We start from the raw sequence: 17473 nt of genomic DNA, 5'->3' as shown, positions 1-17473 counted from the left end.
TATTGACCTTATTGGTGCAACATTGAGGGATTTAGAAATACTACAGTGAAATAAAATAAAAACTGGAGTGACGCAGGACATTCAAAACAAATACTCAGAAAAATAGCTATTTTAACCATTTACTCATCTAAAAAAAATCTTTGTTATTCACTGTGCGTCTCTCTAGATCTTTAATCTATAAGGTTCCAACGTCCGTGCAGAGTAAATAATGTGTTTCAAACTAAATAACATGTGCTTTACTGTTGGAATCAACCAACAGTCCTCCTATCTTCTTCTTAATACTTATGTGTCAGATGTATTATTTATGGTACACTTCTTAATTCCGGAAAATCTAAATTATTCAATTAAAATTCCAAATAAAGCAGAGAAATGTAGTGTAATAAAAATGATGGGAATCCAAAATGAAAGCACACAAAGGTGATCATTTAACTAGATTTTCTGGTTTTCTTCCAACCAATTTTTCTGGTTTTTCGAATTCTCCGTGGAGATCAATTAACCTAATTTTTCCTCCTTTGGGAACCAGAGGAAAGCGGAAACACGGCCTATTTTCCAAGCACACACAATAGACTAGATCCTGGGAACTTAACAGATAACAAAAGAACTACCGTGCTATCACATTACTGTGGGAAAGATTTTCAGTAAAGGATGATGCAAGAGGAAAACGCTTTTATGCTTCTTCCAAATAAAATCTTTGTCATGTTGGTCTTGGTGCCACTGTATGTAAGTATTTGGTATATTTTAGACTTAAAGGATTTTATATGTCACAAAAGAGCTCCTTTTTATTTCTCGGCCTAAACCATAAGGCTGCTCCTCAGCCACCAGGGGGCCTCAAAACAAACTTATTTTCAATCACCCCCTTTAAAAAGCATCTGAAAATGTCATCACACCAGAAATGTGTGGCATGTAAAGCTTTTCCAAATGTTGTAATAATAATAATAATAATAATAATAATAATAATAATAATAATAATAATGATTATTATTATAATAATCATGATGATGATCATCGTTATAAGAATCACAAGAAGAAGAAAAAAGAAAACAAAATAAGAAAACAAGAAGAAGTACAAGAAGAATAGTTTTTTAAATGCATTCTTAACGTATATAGATAGATTGTATATATAGAGAGATTATAAGGAACACAGGAATTTAATTTAATAAATATTAATTATTGAGCTGTGGAAAAGGGGTAGGATTAAATAAGTTTTATACTTCTTCCTACTCCTTTTCAGGCATATCAATTGAATATATGTAATTTTCTTTTTCTTTTTTTGTGAAATACATTGTTTTTTGTTTATTGTATTTTCGTGCTTTTCATTTTGTTTTGTATTTTTGATATGTTTGATTTTATTTGATATGTCTAAAATAAATGTAATCAATCAATCAATCAGTCAATCCACGTTGTCACAGAATTTGACGGTGCACAATATTCAGCACTACACCGGCCCAGCATCCGGGTGAGTGACCGTATTGCGCAGACTCAATCGCCGCTGCAGTTCACTGCGTTTCCGTAGCCAGTTTGCTACCCGCTGAGCCGCTGGCCGGGGAAACAGCTCACGGAAACGACCGATCCCGAGCGAATAACGTTAAAGCTGTTCCACGTAAATGGCGGATTGACACCGACATCGTAGAAAAAAGACTCGCTAATTCAATGTGCGAGACTCGGGTGCTTTTTGGAGAGTGCGCTGGCAACACCCTCAGTAACATGTGAGATGTGTACAGAAAGATATTAACTGTGCGTTATTTCGGCTAACTAGCTAGCGGCTACCCCTCTCTGTCCAGTTTATGGTAGCTCGCTCGATCTGTATTTTCTACCGTCGCGTCTGTACCGGGGGAAAATGAAGAAGTTTAACATTAGGAAGGTGTTGGACGGCTTGACAGCGGCTTCTTCTTCCTCCTCCTCAACCAACCAGCCGGGGACTCCCAAGGAAAACGACGTCGTCCAGGAGACTCTCCAGTCGGAGCATTTCCAGCTCTGCAAGGTGGGTTAATATCACCCGGACTGTTTCTGCACACTGACAAGTCAGATGACAGTGGCGTGACCCAACACTGGGGTTGTTTTCATTCACATCAGCACTGCTCACAGGCATATGGAAACTGAACGCATGCAGCACTCACAGACAAACAAGGGAATGAAGATATTTAAGTGCAAGTGAGATATATGGAGTCATCAACAGGGAATGATTTTTTTTTTAATTACTTGGCTTGGCTGGTGTGTCCCATGTCTGTTTGTGCTGCACTGAATGGTCGCCTCAAGTCACTGCTTTTTTTAAATTTTTAAATTTATTTTTTACAACATTACTGTAAGTTAGCTGGCTGAGTGTAATTATAGACTCCATATGTTTCAATGCATCTTGATAAAACATGGCAATTATGTAAAATGTAACCCCCCCCTCCCTTCCCTTCTAATGAAGAAGAAGAAGAAGAAGAAGCAGAGATCCATTCCTCCGATAATTCAGCCACAGAGAACAAAATCCACGTTCAGCTAAATCTAATATGAGGCAGTATGAGAATGATAAAATCAAGTGGATGTGATTGAATTACAGCCTGGCCATTTGCAGTGAGGGGGGGGAAAAAACAAACAAATAATAAACAGTATAGCTCAGTGTGTTTTTGATTTGTGATGAGAAATAGACTTCTGTGTGTACATTCTTGTGTCAATGAAAGGGTCCACCACTGATTACACGGATTTAATAAATAATACTCAATAGAGCCTGACAGGGGCGTCTTTCTTCACGCCAATAGGATCTCTACTTTAGAAGGCTATTACTTCATTGATTAGCAATTTGCCAGCCAAAACAATAAAGTTGTCACCTGGAATGAAATAACATCTTTAATACATGGACAATGCACTGATTTAAAACTAATTATGCTAAGATAGATAGAACACTGTCTTCTTTAATAAAATACTGTTTTCTATAGCATTAATATATGACCAACCTGTTGTGGCCAACTTTGCTGGGATGATCTGCTACGTGCGATGCAGACAGTGCTGAGAGGGAAAGTGTGATGATGTGGTTTTTTTTTTATACATTAGTTGCATTGAAATATACACTCTTGAGGGCTGTTGTAGACATGGAGGAATGATGAATGTCTTTCAGAGTGTGTTTGTGAGCATCGCTTTCAGACAGACTTGAAAATGTGAACCTGTCTTTTTAATCCCACCCTCACTGGTCCGCACACATTAACCCTCGATTGAATTTAAAATGCATGCATATTAGATGGATAATCCAGGCCTGCAAGGTCTCGCTGGAAAGGTCTCTGCTTGTGTGAAATGTTTAAACATCATGGAGAGCCAGCCCACCAGCTAACGGGTCAGGTCCCCAGGTTACGGGGCCACGGCATTACCTGTTACATAATGCTGCTGTAAGCTCCAAACAGCGCATGCATGGCTGGACAAGGTTTCCAACCTGAAATAATTGAGTTATACAGTAGATGGATGATGATTTTGGTGGCAGTGATGAGGGTGGGGGGGGGGTGCTAGATGCAGGATATGAAGTGCACTCCATGGCTACAAGTGTTAGTTATGATGGTTAAAATTAATTTATTACTAATAAGCCTGCACACACGTGTGTGAGGCAGACAGCAGAAACAAATCTAAGTCCCCACTTGCCCTCATATTAATGCTTTATCTCACTTTGATCATAGGTCTAAGTTTCCAGTTAATGGATTACAGTTCTGGGAGATTATTATAATTCTTGTCTCCAGTTTTGCCAGCGTGACTGTGTAGAAAGTGATTGATTATCTGACTGGAGCTCTAATATAAATTCTGCTCTTTCCTGCAGACTGTGCGTCATGGTTTCCCATATCAACCGTCCTCAATGGCTTTTGACCCCGTGCAGAAAATCTTGGCCGTCGGGACTCAGACTGGAGCTTTGAGGCTGTATCCTTTTTATTATTTGCACAGGAAAGAGAAGAAAGCAACACAAGTTGAGTGAAGCTTGGATCATTCCGGTGATTTTACAACATCCTGCATTCCGCTGTGCGCGCGCACACACACACACACACACACACACACACACACACACACACACACACACACACACACACACACACACACACACACACACACACACAAACACACAAACACATGCTGTGCTTAATTTCCTGATATCATATTTGAAAATGTGATATCACCAAGAGGTGCCTTAAGATTCCAAAAAGTCTGGTGCAGTAAATTACCTGCTTTTTACTCATCAAACACAACAAATGTCAAAAAAAAAAAAAAAAAAAAATCCTAACCATACAGCAGGGTAGCGCAGGGCTCAGAGGTAGACACTAGCTGGGGTGTGTATCAGTGCAACCAGCAGCCTCCTTCTCCTGGAGCACCAGGCTCATTAGCGCTATCTCTGCAGTAGCATGAACAGCTCCTCTGCCATATGCCGAGAAGCAAACCTCATCAACTGTGCTGCCCAGTCTGTGCCAGGATGCCACTTCATATGTGCTGTAAACATCACCGGACCTGCACAACACACACACACACACACACAATCAAGCTGCTACAGTGCTGTGTTGTCCCTCGGGCAGCTGGGAGTCAGTTTTGTTTGTATTCAAGGATGGAAATTTGTTTTAACAGCTAACCAAGTCACTTCCATGAGTCACAGCAACAAAGATTACCCTTGGATTCCAGGCTATTAAACACTGCTTGTGATAGTGCGGTCATGTTGAGGTTATTTTGTTTGCAGCATTTTGTCAGAGTTAGCCCTTCAGCGTTTTAAACACAGGGTTCCCCTTTTGTGGTGATATCCTGCCCTGTGTGCTTTATTTAGATTTTCATTACAAGTGGATCTGTCCTCGACTTTATCCACTCTTCAGATTAAGAGAGCGTTGTGTTTGCAAGGCGACACCCAGAGAGCACACACAGACACACACACACACACACACACAGACACAGACACAGACACACTGCTTCCATGTAGTCCTAATGTGTGAGGTGGAGCTGATGGGATTACTGTCATTCAGGCAATAGGTCCATTTATCAAAAGACAGGCTGCATCGATCCACCTCATTGCCCCCGGAGTTTGGAAACGCTGCCACAGCTCAGTAGACATAAGCTCAATGAGGTGTCTACAAGCAATAAATGTCTGCTTTTACAAGATCTGTCTCTACTACAGTGTTTTAATCAGTGTAACTGTAGATACTCCTAACCCCCTCCCTCCCCTCCCTCCTCCTCCTCTTCTTTCTAATACGTGTGTTACGTACGTAAGTTGTTTTTTTGTGTGTGTGGATCAAAAGAAAATGGCAATTAAAAATAATTTGACACACTGAATTGGAAAGACAGTAGTGGCAGTAAAAGTTTCAAACTTTTAAGAGGAAAAGTTGCAGTTGAATAACCATGTGATGACCTTCCAACACAGAAGCGCTGTCAGACTGCGAGACAACCAGCCCGAAGCTTCCTCTCCTTTTTTTTTTTTTTTAAGGCTTGAACTAAAGTCTGCAGAAAACAGTTTCTCTTGTTTCAATTCTGAGCTAGCATGATTAAGATAACTTCCTGTCACGATGATTATCAGCTGGCTACACAAGAAAACATGCTGATGTTGAAACGCTGTGGTGAACCACGTTGGTTCACCAGTTGAGGAAGTGTTGATGTTTCAGTGGAGATGACTAAGTATGTATGTGAAGGTCCTTCTGAGAGTTTGAGAGCAACATGTCCAGATGAAAACAGTGTTGAAATGAAGGTTGGCCTGCGACTACTGTTTTTGTATTTTGAATCTGTGGGTTATTTTCTAGATACTTCGTTTGATCTGAAGTATAAGATGGTTTTGTATTTGGGGGTGGCAGTAGCACCAAGGTATGGAAATTGGTGTGGATGCTGGAATTAACTTCTCAAGTGCAGAGGAACTCTAGAGCAAGGCATTGAACCCCCACTGTGTGCAGCCCCCTCACTCTGACATCTCTCCATTAATATGTCCATCGGTTCTGTTTGTGCATGTATGAGTAGCATTCAGTATGTCTCAATGACAGGGTATACACCCTAATTTCCTATGGTGCTGGTAGCCTAGCTGTAAGTGCATGTGCCCCATGTACAGTACAGACGCTTTCTCCTCAAGAGTGGTCAGCGCGGGTTCGAATCTCACCTGTCGTTCTTTTCCCGCATGTCGTTCCCCACTCTTTCCCCCCGGTTTCTGACTATCCACTGTCCTGTCTCTAGGAAAAAAACAACAGAATTTTGGAGGATAAATACAGAATATGAAATTCAAAAAGTTACATTTAAATATTCATCCAGCCAACAGTCCAAATCTCTGAGATATTCTGCTAACTATCATTTCTCTAACTCTAGGATATAAATCTAAATGAATCATTTATTTTGCAAATACTGCGAGTTAAACCTTTTTCCCTTTTTTTTTTTATTTCATCACAAGATCGAAAGCTTGAGAAAGGAACTATTATTTGACCTTAGTTAACGCTCTAGTGAGGAGTTTTCAGTCGGTCTGAAATTGATACTGATGCCATCATATCATATAACCTACAAAGGTAAAACAGACCATTAGCAACAAGATTGATTATATTTCTTTGCAGTAGTTTCTAATGCTTTTAAGTAAACTCTGCTGTGGGGTAAGATATAAATAAGAACCCAAAGATTTAAATAAGAACCCAAAAGATATAAATAAGAACCCAAAAGATCAAAACAAGAACCCAAAGATCATAACAAAAAAACAAGAACCCAAAGATATAAATAAGAACCCAAAGATATAAATAAGAACCCAAAGATTTAAATAAGAACCCAAAGATATAAATAAGAACCCAAAGATCATAACAAAAAAACAAGAACCCAAAGATATAAATAAGAACCCAAAGATTTAAATAAGAACCCAAAGATATAAATAAGAACCCAAAGATCATAACAAAAAAACAAGAACCCAAAGATATAAATAAGAACCCAAAGATATAAATAAGAACCCAAAGATTTAAATAAGAACCCAAAGATATAAATAAGAACCCAAAGATCATAACAAAAAAACAAGAACCCAAAGATATAAATAAGAACCCAAAGATCATAACAAAAAAACAAGAATCCAAAGATATAAATAAGAACCCAAACAACATCGACAAAAAAAAAAGAACCAAACCAACCAATTTAACCCAAACATCAAAAGACCCCAGGCAACACAAGAACTCAACAACATGAAGTGAGTCCATGAATGTCTTAGTAATTTCCTGCTAGCCTAGAAAGTAACTGGGCTCAGCAGCACCATTAACCTACATTGCATCAGATCAGATCAGGCTCCAGACACATGAAAATTTATGATGACAAACAGAAAACAAACAGGCAGCAACAGCACCTTGTATTATCGGTTATAAGTTTGTTGAAGTAATCCTACATGCTGTAAGGCAGTGGTTCTCAACTGGTGGATCGGGACTGGAAAGTGGGTCACTGAGCCGTTTGCAGTGGGTCGCCATGTGTGCCTGGAATTGATATTTGTCAAAAAGTCTATAAAAAGCTTTTCAAATGTTTTTTTGTTTGTTCTGTTTCTTCGTTTTATCCCAATTTATGGACAGGCTGAGGTCTAAACTGCACATTTTCTCATCAAATACATCTGATTGGTTGAAAAATATCAGAAATTGGGGTGGCAATTATTCAGGAAGGAGTTGGTGGTGGATCTTGAGTAGAGCAGAGGCGTTTGGCAGCTGCAGAGTATGATTTTGAAATTGAGGACGCACCCCCGTCTTTTAAATTGGAGGTGTGGAAGCATTTTGGCTTCCCCGAGACGGCAAACGAAAGAGGTGAGAAGATAACAGACAAGACAAAAACTGTGTGCAAATATTGCAAGAAGACAGGGAACTACACAAAAAGCACACAACCAACATGATGCAGCATTTAATTGACACCGCAATGAGAAGCTCCAATCATCTTCCCTTTTTTGAGAGAAAAGAAAAACATTAAAAGACCAAACCACAATGACAAGTGGGTTTGAAGCCCCTAAAAAAGGAATCATTTGTCTACAGTCTCATTTTGTAAAATAAATAGTGCGAGAATGGTATCGTGAATCTTGTATCTGTATTCTGGTATGGAGACAAGCCTACACCCCAGTGTTTCTTGTTAACATTTTCTGCTCTTTAGACGGCTGCTCCATGTTTATGTATTCACAACCAGCAGCTATGAAACAGTCTTAATGACTCTTCCTCCTCCATTGTGGACCTGCGCGGACATGATTAATAATTCGGACAAATATTTTACAGAACTTTTGAGGCCAGGAGCTAAAAGTGGACACAAAAATGCGAGTTCAGTTTCTAACAGCCCTCCGATGGCGCCGGCTTAAAGTCTGAAAGTCTGCTTGCCTCCCATCCTTGTGCAGAAGTAAAGCCCACTCTCGAGTCCTGAAAAAAAGTCTCCTGCAAACCCCACCTTAGTTTGTTTAAGGCACTGAGGGATTGTTTGATCACAGCTGGGTTGATCCTGTTCAGATGTATTGTGCTGTGTCAGCTCAGGATGGACTCCGATAGGGAACACAGCTGTCTGTCTTTTGGAGCTTTTCATCATCAGCAGCATTATCACATTAAAAGAATGAGAAGCAGATCACCTTTTTTTTTTTTTTTTTTTGTTTCTCTCTGATTTGATCACACGCTGCTTCTTTCTTCCTTTGTTGGTGTGCTTGATCGGTGCTCACACTATCCATCTGTGAAAGTGATTAAAGGCTGCTTGAAGAAGCTTCTCCTCATTATGCTCCTCATATCTGCGCTGTTTGTGGGAGTATCTGGAGGGTTTTGTGGGATACACATTTCAGGCCTGGTGCCACTGTGGAGCTCTGTGGTGTTCCTTCAGACATGCTGGCTCCTCTTTTAGTTCACACACAGGTCATTGAATCCCTGCATTTGGCTGAATTGGTGACTTGGCTGTTTTTGGAACGGACAGATTTAGTACGCGGGGACTCTCTGACCCGAAGACACCTGTGCAATGTAGAAGGACGGGAGAGTTCAGTTAATCACGCTGCCGTCATACTTGCTGACGCATGTGAATAAATAAGTCAGACAGGGCCCACTGATTTTATTTATAACCCACTACTTTGACTTGTTTCATGTTCTCCACAGTTCCTCTTTTGGAATGCAAACTGAAAACGCTAACTTATATTTAGTTACAAAAACGAGGAGCTTGGGATACTTTGTGTTGATGGAGGAGGAAGAATAATACTCACAGTAGACTGTAAACTAGTGTATTAGATCATATGTTGCATGAAATTGTTTTGTAACTGTCCGTTTTTTCCTTAACCGAGTTGACTTTTAGCTTCGGCCGTGCAGGCGTGGAGTGCTACTGTCAGCATGAGAGCGGCGCTGCTGTCATCCAGCTTCAGTTCCTGATCAACGAGGTTCGTTGTCATGATCTGTTCCTTTTTTTTTCTCTCTCCTCCTTCTCCTCCTCAACCTTTCACTCCCGGCTCTGTCATCCGTCTCCTGCATCTGTCAATGCTGCTCTCAGCAGCAGGTACTATAGGCACTGGTGCTTATGCTTGTGTGAACACATTGATTAAACAGCTTTGTAACCCATGTGTTCTTTATTACCTTTACAGTTGTGACCTCATGATACAAACATGTAGAACAGCACATATCAAACTGTAAATAAAACCCTGTGTTTGTGACCCTGGCCACAGGGGGCGCTGGTGAGTGCCTTAGCTGATGACAGCATCCACCTGTGGAACCTGAGGCAAAAAATCCCTGCGATTCTGCATTCTCTCAAGTTCAACAGGGAGAGGTACAGTATTTAGATTTCTTTTCTCTGCTCCTCTTCCTGCAGTGATGTCACGGTGTATAATCGATAGGAGTGTTGCCGTAACGTCTTGGACAAAATCTTAAAACTTTGGGATGCTCTGTAGCCAAAAATGATTTTACTTGGATGAGAATTTTATTTTGGCACTGCAACTTTTTTGCTCATTTCTAACCATGAATTTTGGCCCTTTCCCCTGATTTGTACAAGTAAGAGCATATAAACCCTCACACGGGTTGAACAGGCATGTAATGGGTCATTCAGCAACAGATTGGTTTAGGGAAAATTGATCTTCTGTACTGGCTAATCAATAATCATGGTTTTCTCAAAGGCGGATCTCTGAAGTGAATCAAACATCTCTGTGCAAAGTGAAAGATGTCATTTTCTCAGATAATTACAACCCCACTCTGAGGTTCACTGGTATAATAATAACAACAATGATTTTATACAGCACTTATCAATAACCTGAAATATTGGGGTGGACAAATGTGTAAAAACTGGATTGGCTGTTTAAGTTTGCTAATTTTGTCTCAAAAGCTTGAAAAGATATTCTGTTTTGTTAGGGTTTGACTTTCTCCTTTTGTTCCATGACAATGAATAGACCTACTGTGCACTCAGATCCTGGAACATTTGCATTCATGGTGTCATGTAAGCCGATGTGTGCTGGGCATATAAATGTCTGCATGACACAATAATAACATAGAAATTGGCATAAAAGCAAAAAAGAAAACATAAGAAGTAAAGATGTTGAAGGCTTTAAAATAAAAAAATAAAAAATTCTGATATAAACCTTCACTATGCTCACAGTCCAGCATTAAATGGGATAATAATCAGACCTGACTGCTTCATAAGATTTTTGTTCAGGGTTGGTGGAGACTATAACAAAGCTAAAAGGACAGTGGACATTGACAAAACTCCTGAAAACTACCAATAATTTTCTAGGTGTGAGCTACATGTATGAACGCAAACAGCTTGATTTTTAACCCCCGACATTATCTGGACCCTTTCCTGGCAGCATTAAAATTCCCTGGTGAAGTTAGGATCAACTGATGTTCAAACTCAGCAGGAAATATTCAGAAATATTCACGGGCATGCACATAATGAAGCAGCTTTGTACTGCTACTGCTCACCAGTATGATCTATTTCCCTCTCCTGTTGATACTGTGCACACAAAAACTGTCTATAACATCGGACTCTGTTGCTTCGTCCATCTTCATCTTGGATTTCCACAGAGCCGTTTTTATGTCATGTCTTGCCTCCTGAGACCCACCCCTCCCCCTCCCCCTCCCCCTCCAACAGGGAAAACTTCACGCTGTGAGGGACATATGTGAATAAGAGATGATTTCAGGCGCAGGCTGTGCTGACATTTCAGAAGCTCCTGGCTTGAGCGTGAAATTTAAAAACTAAATATTCAGTCGTTTCTTTGTTTTTGTGTGAATTAGCAACTCAGGGAAGATTTCAGGGACAGGCTGTGCTGACATTTCAGGAGTGCACGTGTGAAATGAAATCGGCTTTATATTTATACGATGCAGGAAATTTGAGTCTGTAGAAAGCTCGTGTTTTCATTAGAAACCACCAAAAAAACTTTGTGAGGAGATGATGTCAGATGTTTTCAGTTTGGTGGTCTCCCCATACGATATACTCAACAAAATAACTAAATGCTGCTTTAATCAGGTAATCTGTTTTTTTAAATATCGAAAGAGTAGATCAAACTTTTTTTTTTCATCATGTTGGCCCTATAGCTCTTTTGAATTTTAAGCTTCTTTTTTTTGACAACCAGCTGGAGCGTCCCTGGTGGGTGATTATCAGTGGCTATTTTCAGCTGAGGGGCCTTTGATAATATGGCACTAGGCTAACTAAAGAGCTATCATTTAGTTTGAGTGCAAATAGGGGCATCTTGGTTAACTGTGCATGGGTATGCTAGCTGCTTACTATAATGTGCATAGCAGTCTGTAGGTCATCATTCAATGACCATTAGAAATGAACAATTATCAGGTGACTGGTGTGCTGCTTCCTCCTCTGCGTTCATCATGGGCTACACTACACTGATTGTCTGTTGCAGGAAAAACTTGATCTGCCACGCCTCCACAGTTTTGAAAAACAACAACTGGGTTTCCCGATAGTTCTGAATATACATTTTACTGGTATCTTTTTGGATGCTAAGTGAATCTCAAATTTCAAATCATTGATGCATTTTTTAATTTGTTTAAAGCTTTAAATCCGAAGACACATCCATCAGGGTTTGTGCATGGATTAAGAGTCAAATACAGTAAACTGCAGCCGTGTCTGTTTAATGTTTCAAATGTGGTGTGTGGCTGAAGGAGTCTTAGGAGTTGAGAAAAGACAGCAGTGTTTACTCTGCTATTCCTCCCTGCTGCTCTATATATAGTCTGGCTTCATTAGTGTGACACAGAGCAAGGCCTTTGTAATTAAATCTTAGTCACTCGCTACTCCTTCCAGTTGGAGCAGCATGATTAAGGACTGGGGGGGGGACTGTTTGATGGGACTGAGTCATGATAATAATGAAAAGCCAGGTTGTGATGGATTTCTCCTGATCTCCCCTCGCAGAATCACGTACTGCCACCTGCCTTTCCAGAGCAAATGGCTTTACATCGGCACGGAAAGAGGAAACATCCACATCGTCAACGTGGAGTCCTTCACTCTCTCAGGCTACGTCATCATGTGGAACAAAGCCATCGAACTGTGAGTTTTTACTTCCCAACTCCGTTTCTTTCCTTCTCCTCGGCTCGCTCCCTGTTTTGCATATCTTCTTTGTGCACTTGTGTGAGTTGACACTGAACCGTGAAAACTCTGAAACGAACAGGAGTGTGTTTGCAGATACAGCGTGTCCTGTTAGCGGAGAATACTGCAGCTCTGATCAGTGTGAGGGCGGCATGGAGGTGGTGATTGTGCCTCGCCAGAACTTGCCGCTGAGACTTCTGGAGGTGTTTGCTGCCCGATTTAACGGAACATCTGTGATAGGAAGTGCCCACTAGATAACCCCAGTGGCTTTCTGTGTGTCACCCACTCCCCCGTGTAAAACACCCACTGTCAGAATCACAAGGAAATGTACATCACATCCTGGGCATGGGTCAATGTTGAACATTTCCTGCAGATTTAATTTGGCTGGCGCCGCATTCGGGTGAAATTAGATTTGACTGTCACCAAAACACTGACTAATATCTTCAGATTGTGTTGGTTTTAGTGTATTTGCTGTGGCTGGTTCTGTGAATGAAATAACTTGTAAAAATGAACAATGTGACAAAAACTCTCAGGCAAAACTTTAGCCTGTAAAAGTTTCTCTTCACAGGTGTTTCTTCACCTGCCAGTGAGCTATGAGAAACAACCTCAGATTGACTGGCAGCTAAAATTGGAAGCAGAGTTAGTGTGTGTGTGTGTGTGTGTGTGTGTGTGGGTGTGTTTGTGTGTGTGTACTGCTGCTGGTGAATCTGATAAATTGATGTTTTAGATCTGGGAGTTGAAAGTGTCAGAACACCAAAGTATGCTATCAGCTCAGATAAATGTCTGTGAATCAGACAGCGGAGACGGGGAAATGATTTTGGCTGTCTGACTGTGCCGATGATTAAAGAAAAGCGCTCCTGGCTTCAGAGTGAAATTTAAAAACAAAATATTCTGTCGTTTCTTTGTGGAAGAGTTGTGCGATGTGTGATCGAGAAGTCTCTCCGACCTTCAGTGATGCATAATAATTCTGTAGGTAGGTAAGTCATCTGTAGCATGAGGTCAAAGCTCCAAAATAAAATATTGGCAACCACCCTTAATGAGCATTTCTGCAGATATGACAGGGCGACAAGATGACATATCATATTCAGATCCTATGTAACTCAGTTTCACTGCAGGCGAATAGTTCTGCTAAAATTCCACATTTAAGTGTGTACAATTAAATTCAAATATTTTAATTGAAGTAGCAGTAGTTAAACATTAAATATAACAGATGTGTCCTCACTTTAAATTGACGAAAACAAGTAAACAGACAAGTCAACAAGTCAAATTAAAAAGAAAATAAAATACTTTAAAAAGGCAACAACAAGATCATTCACAATTATCCCTCCCCCCTTCTTGGGACTTTACTCCCTGTCACTCCGAAGGGGGCGATCCATGTTGTTTAGTTATCAGTTATTGAGTTTTCTTCTTCACTGTTAAAGAAGGGGATGCCTCATCTTGTTGAAATTCCTCAGTTTATTCAATAACTGGAGCCGAATCCTCTCCAAATGAAAGAGTTGTATTATTTCTTCCAGGTCGGGCTTCAGCTTCCTACCAAAACATTTAGATACGTCTCTCTGCTTTGATAAGGTCCCAGAATAGCAGTTGTTGTTGAAATGTCTTAAGCCTGGAAAAACTGATCAGAGACTCCAAACAGCACCAGAAGGGGATCAGGCTTCAGCATTGTATGCAGAGTGGGTACATTTAGAAAAGTAATGTGTTCTATGTCAATATGTACTTACAGTATGGGCCCTCTATCACTGTTAGACGAGACAAACTAATTAGTTGATTCCACTACAGAAGTAACAGAAGTCTGCAGAAGTCCGGAAAAAGAATGGGCGAATGCATCTGCAATCTGCCAAAATGAGTTGGAAAGAAGTGACACAATAACTGAGCAAAAGTTCCATATTTTGCATCCTTAGTTGAGAATGTCAGTCCAAATCCTTATTTTGGCAAATGTAACTTGTTACCAAATTGATGCCATTTATAAATTCTTGCTATTCCACAGTTCCTCTCTTATTTCTACAAATATGCCTCCGAGTGGGAGCTCTCGCTGCTCAAATCTGATTCCAAAGCGTCTTTGGCGGTCCCTGGACCACAGCACAGAACGGAAAGAAGTGTATCAGAGTAGATGAAGATAGAATTCATGCTGCTCCTCCATCACACAGTTTGTGTGGTACGCTGTAGGAGGTCTGCACGGTGACTTGACAGTGTGATGTTTAGATGTTAAGTTGATGGAGCTCCTTAATTATCATGCTTGAACAGTGGATAGCTGCATCCACACCATACGTAGATTGTTGGCCAGGGATATCAGGACGCACATCAAGCAGTTTAGAAATAACAGCGTGGAGAGTCTTTTTAAAAAAAAAAAAAGAGATTCCATTGCAGTGATAAAATCTTTTCTGCTTCATACTGTGTTGGCTTTTAGTTCAGGGATTCGAAACGGGTCCAGCCTCAGGACCCAACACCAACTCAAATTGCGACCCAAATGTCTGACATTTTTCAACCATTGGGATTTGTTTGATAAAAAAATGTTTCATTTTGGACCTCAGACAGTACAAAACATGTGCTTCATAGACTTTTTTACTACATTTTCTTCCACGTACAGTGGGCTCCATGACCCACTTTGGGTCCAGACCCACAAGTTGAGAACAACAGTTTGAGTTATATCTCAGTTTTTATTTCAATTATATTATACTTATACAATCCTTTCCACAAGTTTTCCCTTTCTGTATCTTTATAGTTTTGTAGATGATAAAAAAAATAAAAATAAGAATAAGCTTTACTCCAACAAAGGGCTGAGTGAATGAATCCATTTGATCCATAAATAGTATTTGTTGTCAGGGAGCATTTTCAAAAATGAAAATCTAGATTTTCTCTTTCAATGACTCCGCTGCTCTCCTCGGGCTCCCAAGGGCTGGTTGGATAGTTCACATCCTCCCCCCTCATTTACTTCTTACGGAGTGGCCGAGTGGCCCCGGGTATGTGCCTCCCAGCCACAAGTATTTGGATGAAGTTGCTCTGCCTCATCTGTACTGTTGGTGTAACCGGAAAAAGCACAGAGCACTTTTAAAGACGAGTTTACAGCTTGTACTTTAATCCCAAAAGAGAAATCCAGGTTCATCTATTAATCCTTGTAGGGAAATTCAGTTTGCTTTTGTCAAATTTTATTGATAAAATTAAAGAAAAACTTGTTTTCAGTCATTTATTTGTCATTGATAGTTTTTTCTCTAAGAAGAAGAAAAAAAGATTAAAACCCTAAATCGAGTTTAGTGTGAAAAAATGTAGATTTTACTTTTAGGCCATATCGCCCAGCCCTACTCCAGTTGTAATACTTGCAATAAAACAAAGATATACATTTAAAAGCAATCATGAGTAAAAAAAAAAGTGTAGTTTATCGTCTTATAGTAGAAACAGCCAATTGAATCCTTAAGCCCACCTGAACTTCTAAATGATTTTGAATATGAGGATAACAACCCCACTGTATGAATACATCTGTTGTCATTACACATTCAAATCAGTTCTTTATATGTGTGGTGTATCATGTTGTGATTCCCGGCGGCTGGAGTTGATGTTCGGCTCCGTCCCTGCCTTTTACTCACTGCTACATCTGCGACTGTATCGACTCATCAGCAGCAATGAGATCATTAGCCGGTGGAGCCAGACCACATTCAGAGGCAGCAACACTTTCTTTTGGCCAGACCTTCACTTCCTCCATGGCCCTTGCTCTGTTGCCACGGTGATGCTGTCTCCACACACGATAATCTCTCACAGACCCTCAAGTGACCCTGCCCCCCCCCCCCCCCCCCCCCCCCCCCCCCCCCCCCACTCCCCTCTCTCTATTTGTCTCTCATATGTCATCTCTGTCTCTTTCTGCTGCACTAATGCACATTTTCCTCTTATATTCCTGTTTGTTTCCTTCTTGTGCACAAACGGAGAGTCTTATTTTTCATCATTTCATTTCTTTGGCGGGATACCTTTCCTGATTACTTCCCTAAATGTTTTCTCCATCTGAAGGCTAGACGATCAAATTTAAAGAGAATTTACTAGATAGATTTTACTCTTCATAAATACTCTTACATTTACACACACACACATCTTCAATCTCTGTCTTCTTTATTCTCTTTTGTCTCTGAAACTTGCTCAGATCCACAAAGACACACCCCGGGCCTGTGGTGCACATCAGTGATAACCCCATGGATGAAGGAAAGGTAAATAATAGCTGACCTCAACAGAATCTGTAGATCCTGTCTTTTAAGTTTTCAAGCTAAAAACGTGAACATAGCAGAACCAGTCATCGTCATCAGGGTTTGTACTCGTGTACTCGGCTTTTCCAGCCTAGATGATGCAGTGATGTCAATAAGTGTTGTTCAGCTACAGAGGAGAATGAAAGCAGAACATTTCCAACTAATGAAACTGTCAATACTAAACGTCATGTTTTTGGTGTCTTAATCAATCATTTAAAAGAGCCTTTTAAGACTCATCCTTCACTGAAACTGTCTCATAGAAGAGATGGAGATAGACCACAATGCATTGCACACGTCGTCTTTAAAGTGAGCTCTGTGGCCATGACCATATCCACACATTATTAGTGTTCATCAAATATTTAGATCATTTAACAAACCTTTATGCTCATCCCCAACCACTTCATTTAATGCAACATACTTATGCTGCTTTTTTTTAAAACTTCATTTGGAATCACACAGAATCACAAGTGAAAGACAACAACTTCCTGAGTCATCCGTACTCTCACTATTTTTACAGTATAGATTTAAAAACAAAACAAAAATAATTTGAGCATGGCATTTTTTTCGCATTCCTACACACACATTTATACCGAGGTGTTAACTTACCAAACAATCTAATCAAGTGAAGGGCGTCTTTGGGACATTTATGAGTTCCTCTTCTCCCATAATCCCCAAATGTAGTTTTGTGAAGCCTTCAAAGAGACGCTAGTCGGTTCCATTGTAAAGATTTTTTTATCATGCTTGTACCCTTAAGATGGGGTCACTTAAGCTGAGCTGTTAGGGGTACGATGCCATGCTATAGGGCA

General features: G+C 40.3%; 1 protein-coding gene across 6 annotated transcripts in view; it reads left to right on the top strand.

The window, feature by feature from the left end:
• Positions 1–1583: 1583 nt before the first annotated feature.
• The window catches only part of stxbp5b (syntaxin binding protein 5b (tomosyn)), a 34545-nt gene continuing 18655 nt past the window's right edge, over positions 1584–17473 (top strand). For 2 of the 6 annotated variants that reach the window (XM_061063473.1, XM_061063472.1), the window contains exons 1-6: positions 1585–1981; positions 3785–3882; positions 9223–9304; positions 9587–9687; positions 12268–12402; positions 16568–16631. In XM_061063473.1, the coding sequence (XP_060919456.1) occupies positions 1838–1981; positions 3785–3882; positions 9223–9304; positions 9587–9687; positions 12268–12402; positions 16568–16631 (624 nt within the window). In that variant the 5' untranslated portion in view covers positions 1585–1837. Of the gene's footprint in view, positions 1982–3784; positions 3883–9222; positions 9305–9586; positions 9688–12267; positions 12403–16567; positions 16632–17473 lie in introns of all 6 variants that reach the window. The other 4 variants (XM_061063471.1, XM_061063474.1, XM_061063475.1 and 1 more) reach the window with 4 other exon arrangements.

Source organism: Labrus mixtus, chromosome 18 (genome assembly GCF_963584025.1).
Source record: "Labrus mixtus chromosome 18, fLabMix1.1, whole genome shotgun sequence".
Classification (NCBI taxonomy): domain Eukaryota; kingdom Metazoa; phylum Chordata; class Actinopteri; order Labriformes; family Labridae; genus Labrus; species Labrus mixtus.
Note: the sequence above shows the minus strand (reverse complement) of the source record. Positions and strands in the feature narration are given on the sequence as shown.